Source organism: Schistocerca americana, chromosome 6 (genome assembly GCF_021461395.2).
Source record: "Schistocerca americana isolate TAMUIC-IGC-003095 chromosome 6, iqSchAmer2.1, whole genome shotgun sequence".
Lineage (NCBI taxonomy): Eukaryota > Metazoa > Arthropoda > Insecta > Orthoptera > Acrididae > Schistocerca > Schistocerca americana.
This window is the reverse complement of record NC_060124.1, coordinates 24,586,271-24,605,479: the sequence shown is the minus strand read 5'-3', so window position 1 is coordinate 24,605,479 and position 19,209 is coordinate 24,586,271. Positions and strand designations below refer to the sequence as shown.

The 19,209-nt window shown below is 37.4% G+C and overlaps 1 protein-coding gene across 1 annotated transcript in view; it reads right to left on the bottom strand.

Annotated features, from left to right (window-relative positions):
• Window positions 1–19,193, bottom strand: part of LOC124619211 (ninein-like protein) — a 152,201-nt gene extending 133,008 nt beyond the window's left edge. The window contains exons 1-4 of the mRNA XM_047145431.1: window positions 18,642–19,193; window positions 12,218–12,378; window positions 8,332–8,452; window positions 4,549–4,709 (exon numbers count right to left, since the gene is read on the bottom strand). Of these exons, the coding sequence (XP_047001387.1) occupies window positions 4,549–4,709; window positions 8,332–8,452; window positions 12,218–12,378; window positions 18,642–18,915 (717 nt within the window). The 5' untranslated portion in view covers window positions 18,916–19,193. The remainder of the gene's footprint in view (window positions 1–4,548; window positions 4,710–8,331; window positions 8,453–12,217; window positions 12,379–18,641) is intronic.
• Window positions 19,194–19,209: the final 16 nt, after the last annotated feature.

The window sequence follows — 19,209 nt, the reverse complement described above, 5'->3', positions numbered from 1 at the left end:
CACAACACAGTAATTGTTTACACAACAGCAGTGGATGACTGAACTTAACACTACCAATAACATTTATAATAGCACTAAATTCAGGTATGGGTTACAGCACACACTTCTTGCATACTGGCAGGACAAATAACCATAAAAGCAGATACATGAAATATATTCACAGTTGTGAATCATCTGTGTAATGGAATGACAAAAACAAAACTTTGTTTCAGACCGGGACTCAAACCTGGATTTCCCGCTTATTGCGACCAGTCACCTTACCATATGGCTATCCGAGCATGACTCACAGCCAGGCACAAACTTCCATATGTCATCAACCATGTGTCTACAACCCATTCTCATAGCTCCATTATGTATATTCCCATACAGGGATGACATTTTACTTGAAAGCCACTTGCCCAGTGTCAGTGGACAAATACGATATTGCAGTGCCTGTGTTATTTTGAATTTCAATGCAATGTTTATTCAGACATGCATACACGTCCAAAGGAATAGACACTGCAGTAACTAAAGCCATCACGAAAAACATGAAATGCATGTTCGAAGGAATAAGCATCCTTATACAGAATAACAAAGGCATTTGAATATTGTATTTATCTGCCGACACCAGGTAAGCAACTTTCAAATAAAATGTCTCCCCCCGTATGGGAATAAACATGATGGACATACAAGTACAGGTTGTAGGCACATGCTTGACAACATACGGAAGTTTGAGTCTGGCTGAGATAGCCAAATGGTAAGGCAACTAATAAAATTTTAAATAAGATTTTATGTGTAACGATGTATAACCCCTGTGTATGTAATTCGATGTGTAATCCTCATGTTTATCTGTGATGGTTTAAGAATAAGTCACATAAGATTTTATAGCAGACTTCATAATTGTGCAACAAGGGCACACCCTTTGCTTCTTAGTACAGATGTTGGACTGCAATGGCACTCCACACATGGCAAAACAATATCTGTGATCCGTTTATGTACGAAAACAGTTATTAGTAGCCGGCAAACAGTAGTCTGCAGCTGTGGTCTAATGCATTTGTGACTAGTGATGGTTTAACGAACATGTGCAATGACAGATTATGTTGTTTTACGGTGTCTGAATACATGTGCTCGCACTGTGCAACAATATCACGAATGTATTTAACAGTATTGACAATGACATACAAATGTGTCAGCTTACATCACGTTGACATGGCTTTAACCCATAATATGTAAGTAACATGGCTACATAATTAAAATGTTGTGTATAATTGGACAACGCCGTGATACATAATATACCTGGTTCAAAAAATGGCTCTAAGCTCTATGGGACTTAACATCTGAGGTCATCAGTCCCCCAGACTTAGAACTACTTAAACCTAACTAACCTAAGGCCATCACACACATCCATGCCCGAGGCAGGATTCGAACCTGCGACCGTAGCAGCATCGCGGTTCCGGGCTGAAGCACCTAGAACTGCTCGGCCATCGCAGCCGGCTAATGAATCTGTAAAATAATTTTTTAAACATTCTGTATTTCTCAGCAGCACTTGATAATGGCCTAAGGCTAAAATTGCAATAGTGTGTTGAGATGCTTATATTTTCCCACCTCTGCATTGCAGATGTTTTGAGTGAAATGCCCAGTCGATGCGCTGTTGTTTTCACGTCAATTCTACCAACATTGAGAGTTGTTTAGTTCTCGGGGTTTTGTAAAATTCCTGGATTCATGTCTCGTCACTGTGCAACCTATGAAAAGAATTGCGGAAGACTCCCAAATAGCTTCCAAAGTACAGTGCAGTTTTAATACCAATATATTTCCAGGACTCTGGTGTCCGAGCCTGGTGAACTGTACCGGTTACATCACATGTACCCAAAGTTGACATCAAACGACACAGAGTTCACAACTATCAACAAACGAGTGAGCCTACAATAGATTTGCTCGCAACCCTAGCCAAAAAACGAGTGCCCCAAGGCGCCTGCGTGACCTCTATTTATACTTTTGTTAACAGTTACATTCAATGAAAATTACAATTTTATGTAAAACCACAATTAAAAGCTAAACCGAATATGAGCTACACATTGCTAAAAATTTACAATCTCAGTGCTGAACAAGGTGAACCTATTTCCAACTTAGTTACGAGTTAATATAACTTTTCTGACCAATTATGTTACAGGTAACAATTACATTACTAAATTTGTTTATAACAAATCAACTAGTGCCTGAATTTTAGTGCAAACATATATCTGAGATTCAATTAACGTGCTTTATTTATATGTTCTATTTACATTGCTGTAGTAATTTTATAATGATAGGTTTACTGGTACATCCTGACCATGTGCTACATTTCTTTCAATTAGTTACAGTATTAATTTCACATTTACATTATGTTTCTCACATAACAACAATGTTAATCAGCAAAGCATCGTTTTCGAATTACATGTATAAAGAAATAGTGGTTATAAAAAATAAAATAAAATTAAAAAAAAATAAAAAGGGTAAAGGTAAGGCAACTGTTTGCAATAAACAGGAAATCTGGGTATGATTCCCAAACCGGTAGAAATTTTTGTCATTGTCATTCCATTATACAGCTAGTGGTTGTCCATATTCGCAACTGTGAATACATTTCATGTATTTCATGATGCGTATTACCTCAGAGTGCTTGTTCCTTCAGACATGTATGCATTCCCCATTAGGAATAACACAGGCACTACAATATCACAAAATGCAAATTGTGAAGAAAAAATGAGAATAGTTTTGTTGGTTCAACAAGCATCTTCAGTTGCTTTCACACATTGCAAGTTTACCCGGATCTGGGGACAACAATAAGGTAAATTTATGCATAAATTCATGCAAGTTTACCCGGATCTGGTGACAGCAATAAGGTAATTTATGCATAAATTCTTCCTTGCTAAGAGTGGCATACAACTACAACAAAAATATACATAAACTATTCTGTTAAGAAGTAGAAATTATTAGAAATTGTTTGAAATCAATACTCAGTCAACAGCACAAACCAACTGCTGAAAGATCAATTACAAGGCAAAATTATCCATTTCAAACGAATTATGCCAGTTTAACATTAATACAGCATACTTTATCGTTTCAACCCCTCCTTCATTTGTATCCCGCCCTGTGAAAAACAGCATAGGCTGTAGCATTCCATCCACAATTATTTCAACTGTTGGCATACACAATAATCAGGTTAGGTAATGTGCTTAACAGCCACTAAATTTCAATAGTTGCAAATTTATAGCTGGCTTCACTTCAAGACTACAAGACATGGTTTGGAGTTAGATCCCCAGATGATCCTACGATTTTCTGTTACTTATTGCTTCTTTCACCTAAGATTTTTAGAAAGGCAATTAATGTGAAAACTTGATACATTTGAGCTGCTTGTTCTCACATGCACATCTCTACATAACTTCTTTTGAAGAAGTGTAGCTTCATCACATCTACAGGGTCTAGCAAAAAGACCTCCCATATTTCAAGAGTGTTCCAAGCAAACAAAGAAACTTTTATTGGTGAACAACGAATACTATACCATTTTACATTAGTTGGTTTTAAAAAACACATCCAGCAAATGGCATCCTCCATTACTGACACATTGACAAAACCTTTCCCTAAAGTTTTCCATAGTTCTTGTGTCATTTCATGTGGCTCAGTGGCTTCAGTTGAAGGCTACAAGACTTAACGGTTTGGGGTTTGATTGCCAGTTGATCCTATAATTTTCTCTGCCTGTCTCACTTTGGAATCTTAGCCTTGCTTATAATATTACTTGTAAAATGTGCCAAAACCTTAAAGCCAAGTTCCTGTCTTCAATCATAATATAAGCTGTATATCAACCTGATGACCGATTCGAACATCACAGTATTTTGCAAAGACTGTTTCTTCAGTGTGAACTTGCGCATTCTGTCAGTTATTTGGAGACTTACACTTTAACAAGGAATATGAATAATGGTGCAACTTTTCTTTTTGTTCTCACAGATTAAAATTACTGTAAAAGATGAAAGTCAATATACCAGCCATACTGGAATTCAAAAATTTGGATTTGTAGTCTGACAGTCATCCGTGCAGTTACCAAGTAACAAACTTTATTATTGTCAACAAATATTACAATTTTCTTAAATTTTTCTCATGAGAAACTAACTTTCTTATTCTGTTTATCAGTGTTAGCAGCTACTATCTATAGTTTATTAATACACACTTTTCTCCATACTTCTAGTCCATTTGATACTTCTGTTGTGCTTCCAGTGAGCTGTCCATTACAACCTCTTTTCTCTCAAACACTGGATGCTTATACTTTTATTTTCATTCATTAACTGCATTTTTCATACCCGAAATTATCAAATTATTGCAGTGTCTTTCTGTGGACCCATGTATATTCTGGCTGCCTGTTAAGGTAGTATGAATATATTTCTCCTATCTGCACTTCCATTTAATAATATTTATTTATTTATTCAACATCGAATAATCAAATACAATCCCTAGAAATAATACAGTTTCAGGACATCATACTGGTTTTCAAAATATCTATTCTTTATTAACATAAATGAAATATCAATACAAACTAACCTCATCGGCAACAGAATCCAGTCCAATCCGTTGACAAACAAGTGCCAGCTCTTGCCTGTTGAGGTAACCATTACGACCTACACCGAGAGAATCACATGTTGTCCTTAAGACCTCTTCTTCAGAACTATCCAAGCTTGGTGGAGCACTATCATCACTTACACCTGAAAAGTTATTGCTTCAGTAGAAAAAAGGAGACACAAATTATAACAATCTTAATATTTTTAGTGATGAAAAACTGACCCAACAATTTTGCACAATTCCTGGACAAGACAAGAATGGTAAAAAAAGTCTGCAATCTCAGCCAGGTGGTACTGCTACAAAGAGAATGAACGAAATCCTACAGTAACAGGAATAGTAAATTATTTTGACACACAACGAAGCAAGATCAATTTTATAATGAAATAAAAAATGCATTCAACTGGAGGATCAATGTTTAGCAATAATTAGTATATTGTAAACTATAAGATGTATGTATTGGTGATGTCAATTCACACACAAATAGAAAGTCAGAAAAGTGGATTATTTGGAAGGCATCATGGTTTTACTATTCATAATAGCATTCCTGCTAGTAATGTCACACTGCTGGAAACCTGGTTTCCCTGCTTATTGTAGTAGTATGTGAATTTTGAGACAAATGGAATGGAAATTTGGCTATTATTATACTTTTTAAAAAAACTATTAACATAACCACAATGTTAGAATATAATGGACACATGACTCATGATGTAGGACATGATTGGTTGTAATACAAGTCCACTTGCCGATTAGAGTAGGTTACACTGTGAGTACTGCAACTAAATATGACCATACAAACTGTAAAAATTATTCACATAATAGTCATCCTAGGATTCAATGAGAAAGTGAATCAGCCAGAAATGCATGGAACATTTTTGGAAACTCATTAATCAATGTCTATCAGACTCCTCACATTAGTGTGCAAATTAGAGTTCTGTGGACTACATTCTGATATGCCACCTGTGATCCAATAGGGTGGCACACCTGAACCGAAGAGTTCTTCGGCACACAAAAGACTTTGGGAACATTTAAATTTTATTTGTTGTCAAATACCAAATGTTACACTTTCATTTCAAATAGACACATTAAAAAAGTTTGCATCATCCCGGTTCCCAGAACTCCTGAAGACAGACATTGACTGTGGATATTGTATCACAGACACAGTCCCTTTGATTGTTCAGAGAGGTCACCAAACCCACCCAAAGATGTAAGCAACTATGCATGAGCAGCGCATATTAGATGGAGGGGGTCTGACAGTTGATCAGTTCCAATCATTCCCTCAGGAAGGAGGTCATGGCTTGTGTTGTCTGTAGTTCAACCATGCCTAGACAGTCAGTACTGTGGTTTGATCACATCTGCATTGTTACTTTGTACCAAGAAGGGCTCTCAACAAGGTGTAATGCCGCTTCCTTAGGAAGCAAAATTGAAAATATAAAATAGTACCCAAAACCCAATAAAAGCCCCCAAATCCAAGATCCAAATTTCAAGTCCCACTGGAACAGCATCGCTTGAATAGTAGCAAGTACATAGAAAAGAAATCCAGTATAAAGTGACTTAATATTTTAAAAAGGTAAAGAAAAGAAATAGAATCCATTAGTTTCAAATTAAAATAATAGTAGATCGCAAAGTAGTGTACAGATAGATCACGGAATAGAACGAGTGAACTCAAAGAATACTCCTTGTGAGTACTCTGAGGACACTGCGTAATACAGAAGAAAAGAGTCATACACGACAAGATTGTTTTGTACATTTCTGGAAATTTGCGATTTGCTAGGAATCATTAAACTTGAAATAGGTAGATCATGAGTATATCATTACGTAAAGCCAAGAGAGCAAAAGACCCGAACTTGTCTTAATTGATTATTATACAGGGAAGACTGAACTTTGCCCCAAAGTAATAGACTGTTAGTAATTTACTGACACAGGAAGTGAACACTGGTATTGAATTGTGAGAAAGTACTGAAGTTTTGTTAAAGTAGCAAATGAAATCTGGATCTTGTTACAAACTCTTTGACTGAAACTTTCGTAACTAATTCCACCCAGCTTAGGGAAACTTCCTCAATATTTCCTTAATACAATAATAGGGCGTGAATAGTATATAATAAAGCAGCATAAAGTGGATTTACTGTGTGAGATTTCTTTCAGTTTGGCAGTTGGCATAAAGTCCGTTAGATGGTAACACTCTCCTCGGATACGTCAATTCACTCACTACATATTAAAATTAGATCAGACATCACTGTTACATTTTTATTACTATTATTGGTATTATTGGCAGTGGCTGCAATTGTATAAATTTGTTCATAATCATAACTATTAATCAGCAGTTGCTGTTTCATACTTTCAACTTAAACTGGGGGGAAAAAAAACAACACCACAACAACAACAACAACAACAACAACACGGTTTGTGGACATCCAAAATGTGCAGTCATGAGACGATGTTGGAGCAGTCTATTAGCTAAATAATTTAAACTATATTACACTTCTCTAAAAACAGCACCTGCCCTTATCTACAAAGGGGAAACCATCAGTCAAGTTTGGTGGAATTACAAACTTTACAGTACTCCTGTCAGATTAAAATATATTCTCATTCTCAGTTCACTTTAAAAAAACCATTGATGAGCTATCATAAGATGATATTCAAATTTCTGCAACAGTATGGCCAGGACCTATTATCTCATCCTTATTTAGTGATGCAACTTCTCAAACACAATTGTAGTAACCAAGTAATACATAAAACTGGTCGAAGTAACAAAACTATGGCTTTATTTATGAACCTCTAAACAATAACAGAAATCAGACTATCGTGGATCCCAATGTAACAAGACACAGAACACTGATGTGAATGGTGCAACTGGAAGAACATAAAAGAGGGTCAGTTAGCACTGCTCTATACATATACTGTATATGTGTGTGTAACCAGCAGATGGCACGGGAGAGTCCACAATGCATGCACAGCTCCCACAACTGGCCTCCAGTGACCGGCTCATGCTCATAGTTTTTCCCACAACTCATTGGTATAATGGAATATTGGAATAATATTGTTGTTAATTCCAATTATTTCTTTGTGGTAACGTTTCCCTAGATTCAGATTTTAAAATGACTTTTGCACCATATAGCATGTTCACTTTCTTCGTTGTGTTTTCTAATTTCCCTTTCAGTACGTGAAGGAATTTTTAAGTCCAACCCATAGAGAGGCGGAGGAAATGGAGCTCTGAGTTTATCCACAGACCTGTTAATGGAATCATACTAGCATAAATGTGTAGTAATTTAGTGAATCACAAGAACACGCACACAGAGGATTTATATTCAGCAAAAATGGGCTTGAAATGGCCACCTTCACAACTGCATGACACAAAAAGTAGAGATCAATATGTTTTCCAATTGGACCGTTTGCCCTGCTACAGGTGTTCACGTGCACATATCTGATCTGCCTTTACATGACTTATGGTTTCATCATTCCTGTTTCCTTTGCACAGGAAATACATTACTGCAATCACCGAGACCTAAGGGGTGGGGCAGGTGGGGGGATAGAGAGCAACATGATTTTCATTGTCCAAACCCTCCTACCTCTATTCATATATATATATGTAAGAATAATATCATTATACAACAAAAATTCTCCATATTAGAAATAGCAAACAGAATTTAGCCAAACTTGTCTTCAAAGTACCTCTTTCTGAATGAAATGCACAATTTAAAACTGCATCCATCATCAAAGCCAACTTTTCTTTTCATAATGTACATAAACAGAAAAAAAATGTTTTACCAGGAGTTTTGTTGTCTGGAAGAGAAATTGATCTTTTAAAGCTCTTGCCATCATCAATGCTAGTCTTTCGTTTTCTTGGAAACTGGCTCTCATCAGCAGCTGGCGTGTCGGGTGAGGATCTCTGTAAACATTGTTTTAGTGTGACAAAGTTCTAAACTGTTTATACAAAAATTTCAAAACAAGTATAAGAAAATTATTATAACATTTATGCCTCAACTAGGGATAGGAAGATATCATTTTATTTTATGGCCAAATTTGATATTTTTTTGCTAAATTCAGTGTTACAGTTTTTTGCCAAATTTGATATTAACTATTCTGTCTAATTCATACTTTTTTTGGTAAAATTTGTTTTTTTGGCAATTTTGACATTTTTGCCAAATTTGGCATTTTTTTCTTTTTGCAAAATTTGGTGCTATTTTTCGCCAGTTTCACTGTTTCTGTCAATTTCGTATTTTTCTCTTTTTGGTTTTATTTTTGCTGAATTTGGAATCATTTTTTTGAAAGTAGGATCTTTTTGTCAAATTTGGACCTTTTTCCCATATCCAGAGTTATTTTCAGACAAATCAGGTTTTATTTTTTACTACAATGGAAAATCCAGGACAGAATGTGACAATTTCATGAAAAGGATAGTTGCTACTTACCATTTAGCGGAGATGCTGGGTCACAGATAGGCACAACAACAAAAATTTGGGGTGCGGCTATGGGTAATCGCAGGCACCAACCTATACCAACCTACTCATGAGCCACCTAGCGTAATCCTTCCGGAACACCCAGAATTCCAAATCAATCACCTGGTTCAAGGTCACTGATGACATCTTCATGATCTGGATCGAGGGTGAGGACATCCTATCCACTTTTCTCCAGAATCTCAACACCTTTTCCCCCATCCACTTCACGTGGTTCTATTCAACCAGATATTAACCTCCACCTCAAAGATCGCTACATCAGTACCTCTGCCCATATCAAACCTACCAACCACCAGCAATACCTCCATTTTGACAACTGCCACCCATTCCATATAAAGAAGTCCCTCCCCTACAGCCTCGCCACCTGTGGCTATCGCAACTGTAGTGATGAACAGTCCCTCTCACTGAGGCCTTCAAAGACCATAAGTATCCTCCCACCCTTGTACAAAAACAGGACTCCCATACCTTATCTCTCCAGTTACTCACCACCTCCCGTAGTCCCACCATTGGGCCACAGAGGACCAGTCCCCTCGTGACTCAGTACCACCCAGGACTGGAGCAACTGAATCACATTCTCCACCAGGTTTTGACTACCTCTTGTCATGCCCTGGAATGAGGACTGTCCTTCCCACCCCTCCCACAGTGATATTCCATTGCCCACTGAACCTACACAATATGCATGTCCATCCTTACACAATCCCAGCTCCCAATTCCTTGTCTCCTGGCTCGTATCCCAGAAATATACCTAGAGGCAAGACCTGTCACATACATTGTCCCATCATCACCTACTCTAGCCCATCACCTATTCCATCAAAGACAGGGCTACCTGTCCAACAAGTCTTTGGTCTACAAGCTAAGCTCCAACCACTGTGCTGCATTCTACATGAGCATAATAACAAGCTGTCTGTCTGCATGAATGGCCACTGACAAACTCTGGAGAGGAAAGAGCTGGAGCATCTCATTGCTGTGCACACCACCCAACACAACATTCTTCTTTTCGGTGGTGCTTCACAGGCTGTGCCATCTGGATCCTTCCCAACAACACCAGTTTTTCTTAATTGCGCAGGTGAGAACTCTCCCTGCAACATATCCTACATTCCCCTAACCCTTCTGGTCTCAACCTTCATTAGTCTTTGTTTCCTTATCCTCTAAAAGCTCCTTCCCTGTTCCCATTCCAGCACTACACAGTCCCCTATTCCATTGACGCACCTACAGTCTTTTATCCTCTATCCTTTTCCACTAACACCCTCCCACCCCCTCCCCAAATGTACCATTCGGGTTCAACTGCCAAGTGCAAGTCTTGTTTCAGTTGGCGCCACATTGGATGACTTTCGGCTGATGATGAGGATGAAATGATGATGATGACAACACAACACCCAGTCCATGAGGGGAGAAAATCTCCAATCCATCCGGGAATCGAACCCGGGCCCAGGACATGGGAGGCAAGCATGTTGCCACCCAGCTAAGTAGGCGGATGCCCTCGGTCTAACCACCTGTCTGCACCTAGCTGCCCTCACCTCTCTCCACCTCATCCCTGTGTGCTCCCACAAGCAGCACTTTACTGTCACCCAAACTAGCATGTTATTCCTACCTCACCCCACACCAGCCTCCTCCTCACTCCTACCACACAGTTGCATCTCTCATCACACACTGCTGCTCGCAGTGTGGCCTCCACAGCCAGAGACTGCTGTCATGTGTGTGAGTAGTGTTGGTGTGTGCATGTACGCATTCCATCTCCGACGAAGTCCTTGTTGGCTGAAAGCTCATTTTCTGACAGTCTTTTAGTTAAGAAACTTCCTGGCAGATTAAAACTGTGCGTCAGACCGAGACTTCAACTTGGGATCTTTGCCTTTCATGTAACTCACAACCCATCTTCACAGCTTTAATTCCGCCAGTACCTTGCCCCCTACCTTCCAAACTTCAAGAAGCTCTCCTGCAGACCTTGCAGAACTAGCACTCCTGGAAGAAAGGATATTGTGGAGACATGGCTTAGATACAGCCTGGGGGATGTTTCCAGAGCAAAATTTTCACTCTGCAGCACAGTGTGTGGTGATATGAAGCTTCCTGGCAGATTAGAACTGTGTGCCAGACCGAGACTCGAACTCAGGACCTTTGCCATTCATGGGCAAGTGCTCTACCATCTGAGCTACCCAAGCCTGACTCACAACCTTTTCTCACAGCTTTAATTCCGTCAGTACCTCACCTCCTACCTTCCAAACTTCACAAAAGCTCTTCTGCAGACCTTGCAGGACTAGCTTTCCTGGAAGAAAGTTTTAATCAGCCATGAAGTTTCATATCAGCACACACTCTGCTGCAGTGAAAATTTCATTCTGGAGTCTTTTTGTTGTGCCTATCTGCTACTCAGCATCTCCACTATATGGTGAGTAGCAACTATCCTTTTCATAACATTGTTTATTTTTTGCTGAATTTGGGGTTATCTTTGCTTTATTTTTTGGCAAATTTGCTGCTATTTTTGGTAAATCACTGCTACTTTTTGCCAAATTTGCTGTTATTTTTTCCAGATTTCATGTTAGCTTTTTTGGTAAATCCAGTGTCACCTTTTTAGCCTAATTCACAAGTTTTTGCCAAATTTGGTGTTATTTTTTTGTTAAATTTGTTGTTTTTTCTGAATTTTGGGGTTTTTTCCCTTTACCAATGTTACTTTCTTCCAAATCCAATACTATTTTTATGACACTTTCAGTGTTAGTTTTGATATCACCTATAGTTATGAGGGAAACGTTCATTTATTTTAAGATTACACATCAACCTTAAAAATCACCGATTTTTGCAATATTTTGTAAATCTGCCAATTTCACGTTATTTTTCATGTTATCATGTTCCTGAAAGTTTCCTGTCGCTACTTCTAACCTGTCCTGTATTTCGCCTTTTCAGAGTCCAGGATAAACAAAAAATGAGAAAAGGCAATGAGTCACTTGCAGCTGATTGATGGATGGTTCATAAACAAGCAAAACAGCTCAGAAAATTTCCAAAATAATCATTTTCTGAGCTATTGCTTGTGTTTATGTGCCGTACATCATCCAGCTGCAAATGAGTGGTTCACTTGTTTCAGTTTCTTGTGTCTATCTTGGAATTTTCAACTTGAAGAATAATTAATTAGAAAATATGTATTGCAATGGGCTCATTCACAGATGAAAAATTAACTTGCCAAAAAACTGAAATGTTATGTATCATACCATTACCATTATGATATCTTTGACATCCCCATCCATACTTATAAGAATTTCAGTGTCAGAATCAACAGCAGCATCCTTATTACGAGGATCCTTGTCTTTTATTTCTGGTTTAGAGCGGCGTCCATATTTTTTCTGTCCAAAAACAAATTTTGGAGACACTTCTCGATCTGCAATATAATAAATAAAAAACTGAAAAATACTAATACTGAAATACGAGCAGGCACTATTAATAGAGGAATGAATATGAATAGAACTGGCAATATCACAGAAACCGCTAAGTAAAAAGATGAGAAACAAAGCACCTGCAATATCTGTAATTAACATACAACCAACGTGAACAGCAACTGACAATTTGGTGAAAGGAAAAATTCATCATCATTGGCATATCAACTAACTTCAAAGGTGATTAACATTTAAGGCCTCAACAAATAGAACAGAGCTTGCAGCCTCTGAATATGACAGCTGTGCTGCAGCTCTGAACTGTGAATTATTACATCATACTGGTCAAATGAAGAGCAAGTTTGATGCTACAGCCTGTCCCCACTCAGAATGGTTAGTTGTCTCCAAGTGTAGTTGCACTGCAACAGCCAGTACATGCAAGCACACTTCCACATACAAGAATTTGCAGTGAATCTGAAGAATCTGCAGCAAATTTTTCAGCCACTGGCTACTTTGCATTTGTTGCACTTAGGGGCAGGTGTTGCTGTATATGAAATGTAACTAACATATCAAAATAATTTTCAACTGTGGAATGAGTACTCATAAGCAGATAAAAGCCGCATCTGAAAAGTTAGGTGAGTGGTCTCAAAAACAAAATACCTTTACTGGCCTTTAAGGTAATCACCATTAGTACAAAACACTTCTGACATTGGTTTTAAAGCTATTGGAAACTGTCAGCAAACGCCTCTTGTGAAATTACTCACAGCACGATGGCCACACATTGTTGGATATCCGCATCATTACAGGAGATGATACCTGGTGCTAGCAGTCAATCCAGAGACCATGCAACAGGCAATGGCGTTGTGTTCATTATGTTCTCCACCCCCCACAAAATGTTTGCTGAGAAAAAAATCTCAATCCATCACGAACTTCTACTTCAGGGAGGTGGGGAAGACAATGAAAGGCATGCCACTGACTTGATTGAGCTATGGATTGTATTGGTAGCACCAGGTCTCATCTCCTGTAATGATGCTAATATCCGACAATAAGTGACCATGGTGCTTCGAGTGATTCCACAAGAAGCATTTGCTGACAGTTTTAACGGCTTTACAACCGATATCAGAAGTGAAGTTTAGTTAATGGAGATTACTCTGAAGATCAGTACAGCTGTTTTGTTTGTAACTCCCGTTTCCTTTATTTTCTGAGACCATTCATTGAACTTCTCAGACACACCTTATATTATGTCGCCAAATCAAACTGTCTACTTGCTACAAGAATTCCACCATATAGTTTTAACCATTTGCACAGTCTGAAAGCTAATGTAGCAATGGAAGCCAGTGCCGCTAGCCACTCTTTCCTCTGTGGTCTCACCTGCAGCTGAACACTGCAGCCATTAACCACAGCTTGAGCTGTGCTGCCTATCAGCACTCTGCTTAACAGTACAGATAAATAATGATGTTAATTTTGTCTTTTGCACTGAAATTAATTCAGGTGGGATGGAAACACCATGGTTAGCTAGAAATTAAGATTGGTCTCTGGAATGGTGGTAGAAAATACATGGAAGAAAGAATTTCATCAGTCTGCAACAACATTCAATAATTATTACATGTTGTGTCCACCCTCAGTCTTTCTGTAGTAAACTTTTCAAACAACTTAACAAGTAATAACAGCATCAGAGGACATAAGAACTTTATGATTAAAAAAGACTGCAGTATATATGTTTAAAAGCAGAGATAAAAAAGGCTTTCATTACTTACAAGACCATTTCAATAGAAAAAAGGGGTGAACAATATGGGTATTCAAATCTCAGTAGTAACTGACAATAAAAATGGTTTCAAAAATAAAATAATTTCCAGCTAAATTTCTACAGCATGCATTCAATAAACCATCATATAGTCTCAAAGACTGAGAAAATGTGTTGTTTTACTGAGCCAACAGATCCAGGAAACATTTACAAATGAAAACTATGTAGCAAAATAAAATACACATAAAATAAAAAAAATGATAATTTGGCCAGTACATACATTTCAAAATATTGTTGGATATGTAAACAATTATTCGAAATCTAGGCACAGTAACAACACCCTCACAATACTTTTACTTAGTTATGAAATCTGTTGTCACGAAACTGCCACGATCTGAAAGTGATACTAGCATTTACAAATATAATATTAGGAACAAAACTAGCCTCAATTAATTATCACTTCACGTTCCTTTCGCATAGAAGGGAGAGATACATTCAACAACAAACCTATTTAAATGTTTCCCTGGTAAATTAAAGGTGACAGGAGTCAAGGAAAACAGTAAACAAAAAGTTAAAGCTGTTTGCTTGGTCTTAATCTAATTATGAATGTCTGAATATAATGTACAATAATATTAACACAAAAGCCAATAATGTCATTTTTTGCAGCTGGAGTTCACAGTTACACAAAATTTTGAAATTACATCATGGTTACTTTCGACTGTACTATTATTTATTTGTAAAACTCACAATCACAATTATGGTTGCTTGGCTATTACCACATGAGAGAGAGGTGTAGAGGGTAAAAAATTAAAATACAAAACACAGCATATAGTACAATAAACAGCTAGAGCTACTTATGCTGTGCTTTATCACATCAAATGCTAAAGAATGTCTGACATGATTACACGTTCTAACCATCTTCATATCTTGGCTGTCTACATGCAAGAATGCATTTACAAAAAAATGAAAGCTAGGCTATTATGAAAATAGCACAAATCATACATTCAGCTAATGCTGGTAATATCTTTTAAATGAATCACATAAAATCACTACTTGTGTATACTGTGTCAAAGACAGTTGACATAAGTGTTGATGAAAATATACTGACATGTCATATTTACATTAAAATAAAATAAAAACATGGGAATCTATTTCCTGGCACTTACTCGGTTGTCATGTAGGCTATACAACATACTACAAAAGTAGTGATTCGATTTGATTTGTGTGAAAGATGTGAACAATGGTAACAGTATGCATAATTTATGCGATTTCCATGAAGTACATAGTCTTACTGTTGCTTAAAGTAGGTGCATACTTACAGTTTAAATACGCAACATATGAATATGTTGGCAATGTGTAATGTGCTAAAGCATAGCATAAATAACAGATCGTATTTAATTTTTTATTTCATTATATAACTGGTATATACATGGGATGATGCGAGTTCCATTACACGCACACAATTTTTGCACTTCGCAGTATACCATTTGATAATGGCCATTCAGATGAAGTTGTAAAGAGACTGTTGCATAAATAAATAATTTCACACCAAAGGTGACCAATGATGTAAATGTTGAGCACATAACTAAATACTCACTGTGAAAAACCACATTTTAAACCAGATGATGTGTTCTATAATAGGTGAGGTACAGGAAACTAGTCAAATAATAAACATTATGTGCTGAAGCTTATGGACAACGGAGAATACTCATCACGATATATGTGTGAAATACTGACATTTACCTGGCCACCTACATCAGATCTTTTACATTCCCCAACCAAAAATCCCTTCCATCCTCCCTCACTCCAGGAAATTACTGTTTACATACAGAGATGAGAAATAACTTTCATCTGAAATGTCTCAAGAAATCCACTCACTGTCAGTGATCTAGTTCCTCATAAGGAAATACATCACGGTTTTGAGGATCACACAAAACCAATAATCATTACCTTTCTCCCTATACACATTTATTTCCAGAAAAACATGCCTATTTTACTTTACAAGAAATTATATGTAAATAAGAGAGAGAGAAGCTGATATACGAAGTGGCTGTTTTTACATAGGACTCCATTTGATGGATAGACAGAACATGGTTCACAAATCTATGGGGTAGGGGTTGCATATGAGTCTTCCACGGGCATAGGGCCCGTCAGCATTTGGTGGAAAAAGAGGAGAGGCGGGAAGGGGGGCGGGAGGAAGAGGACTAAATTAGTTAGTTTTGTGGACAGCGGAATACTACCTTGGAAGCACTGAAAAGTACTGTAGAGAGGATATGCCTCATTTAAGAACATGAGGAAGTTGCACAAGTGGGAATGCTCCTTGCAAAATATTATTGATTTCCCTAACATCCATTGCCTACATTCCCTCTATAACTGCCACTACCTGTACCCATTTTATTCACATCCACCTGCTCTCACTCTAATGCCCAATTACTTTTCTGTTCCATCCATGTACACTACTTTGACACTTTCCTCGTCTCTGTTCTTTCTCTTACCCTGGATATTCTATTTCCTATCTGCCCTTTTTTCTTTCTGTTTTCTCTCTGGATTTTTCCTAACATCCTCTTAACCTGCCCCTGGAAACTCTTAAGTTACTCTAACTCAATATTATCAGCCACCCACTTCCTCCCAACCCTTCCCATTCCTTTCATTCCTCACTCCACACCCAGTCTGTTTCCCCACCACACTTTCCCATGCAAGATCACCAAGCACCTCAGTATGGTGGCAGTGTCGGAACGCAACATTGCCTTTGTAAGTATGAACTGTACGTGTTTGCTAATATAAATTAAGCAATTTCCTGTAGTTTCTACATGCCTGGTCACTGCTCCAATTGGTAAATAATGAACAACATATATAATAATGCTAATATGAATAACAATAACAACAATAGTAATTTGTGGGCTCTGATCACAACCTTACAGCAATACATAGGCCTAGCTTAATTTTGTATGGATGTATTAAGAAAGAGCTGCAATATTTGGAAACAGAAACTGGAAAATTCAGAAAATATGAGAAATACTGTGAATTCTTTGAGGCAGTAATCAACCGCTAAGTTGGGAAGTGCAGAGAACAGTTCAGAGAAGAGACATAGAAGATAAAAAAGAATAAAAAAAAATTTGGGCTAATATAATCCTCCATCAGTGTTTGGCAGAAAGAAATAAGAACCACAAAACAAACTGAACAGTTTCTTAATGTTTTTATTTACTCGCTAACTAGCTTCAGGCCATTATCAGGTGTGAACTATCACAACAACAGATGAAGTACATTTCAACAGAGATGAAATAAAAATTGGTGGACACTGAAAATTCTGAGAATGGTAGGTCATTCCATGCCAAGTGGTCTAGAGGTTTCCACATAAGCAACACACATTTTGATGAAATTTTGTTTGAATGATCACATATATTCCCAATGAACATTGGTAATGTTTCATGGTAATTAATTCAATACTTCTTGAGAAATAGCCATTTATTTGACCCCCATGACACAAACCAACAGTGGGCCTGTGAGTTTTCGACACATTTGAGGCATAACATTGATTTAATTAACAGTAAAATGTTTTTAAAAGATAACCATGTAATTTAATAATATTAAGGCCATATGGACAAGCAATGTGACATTCAGGTTTAGAATAATATTTAGAAAGATAATTCGGCTTCAGAAAAGTTGAAGAAAAAGATCTGGGAAGCAGGTCTGATTTTGGATAAAACTGATGGGGGAAGAAATTAAGAAAGAATACCATAAAATGCTTTCTCAAAGTTTTGAATTTAACAAAAACCTTTAACTGGTGGAATAAGGTGGTTGAAAGTGTGAAGAGAGTGCAGATAAAATAGGGACAGATAAGTTATTACTCCAAGACCAAGCTAAACTTTATATATCATACTCAGTATTGTGCATAAATGGAAAACAATGAATGATAAGATAGTGCTAAAATGGTGTGAGGCAGGACTGACACCATTAGCTGACTGAATGACATTGCCTTGAATAACTTTATCACCAGAATGTCTATGCTCTTTCCTCCAAGCTCCACACTCTCCAATTGTTCAAAAACTTCTTACTATTTGTAGTGTGACTTGAACCAGTTAATTAAAAACATTTGGATATAGTTAGCAATGTTTTCTTAGGCCCTGCTTGATTCTTACTTTAAGTCACTTTAGCTGCTTATGACAAATAATAGGAGGAGAAGCAACAACTGATATATTATGACATGCAAAGCAATGGATAAAGAGAAAAACCATGCATTTCAGTTTAAGATGAGTTAATGAAGAATTTATTAAGAACCTAGACAACTTTATCATATATTAGTTTTTCGTAGCCAAATAAAGCTATGAATATACTAAGCAGAAAAAATAAATCTCATTTTCCATATTCATAGCCATGATATTTCATAGGGTAAAAGGGAGGCTGACATATACAGGAGGCATTTGTTAATTACTCTTGTTAAAAGAAATCTTACATTCTAGTACACAAATTCTCTACAATCTTCTGAAACATGCACATTAGTAAAAAGAAAGGAGTGTTAATAATTACCGGGGGATCCTCTACCCCCAGAGTCCCATTTCTTTTGTCCTTCTCTTAACATTGTTAAGAGACCGTCTTTAAACTCAGTGAACGTCACTCTCCTGGAGGACTTATCATTTCCCAAAAGGTAATCCATCAGTTCCAGACCTTGTTCCTCAAGCTGCAACTTGGAGCAGAGTTGTTCAAGGCTTTTTCTGTCAAGGCTCCCTGTGTTTTGTTCATCACAGCTTTCAAACACTGCAAGTAATTGCTGTTCGTATGGATCGAGCGATCGGCCCTCCATGGCATGGCACAGACTGTTATATTCACAACGAAGGCATCACACATGAAAAAAGGATTAAGCCCGTATATTGTCTTAACCTAAAAGTCACGTATCTCCTGCGACATTTTTCTCGGAAAGTCGGAAGTCTGAAAATGTAACGAACCAAACTTTTAGCGAGAGCAGTTTAAAACTTTATACTGGTCACAAAAGAAATAGATCCAAAAATATATGAATTCATAAACATTTAACAACTTTAATCAACTCTTCCTGTCAAACACCCATTCCCGTTATTTGAAGTACGCAACACAGATTGCG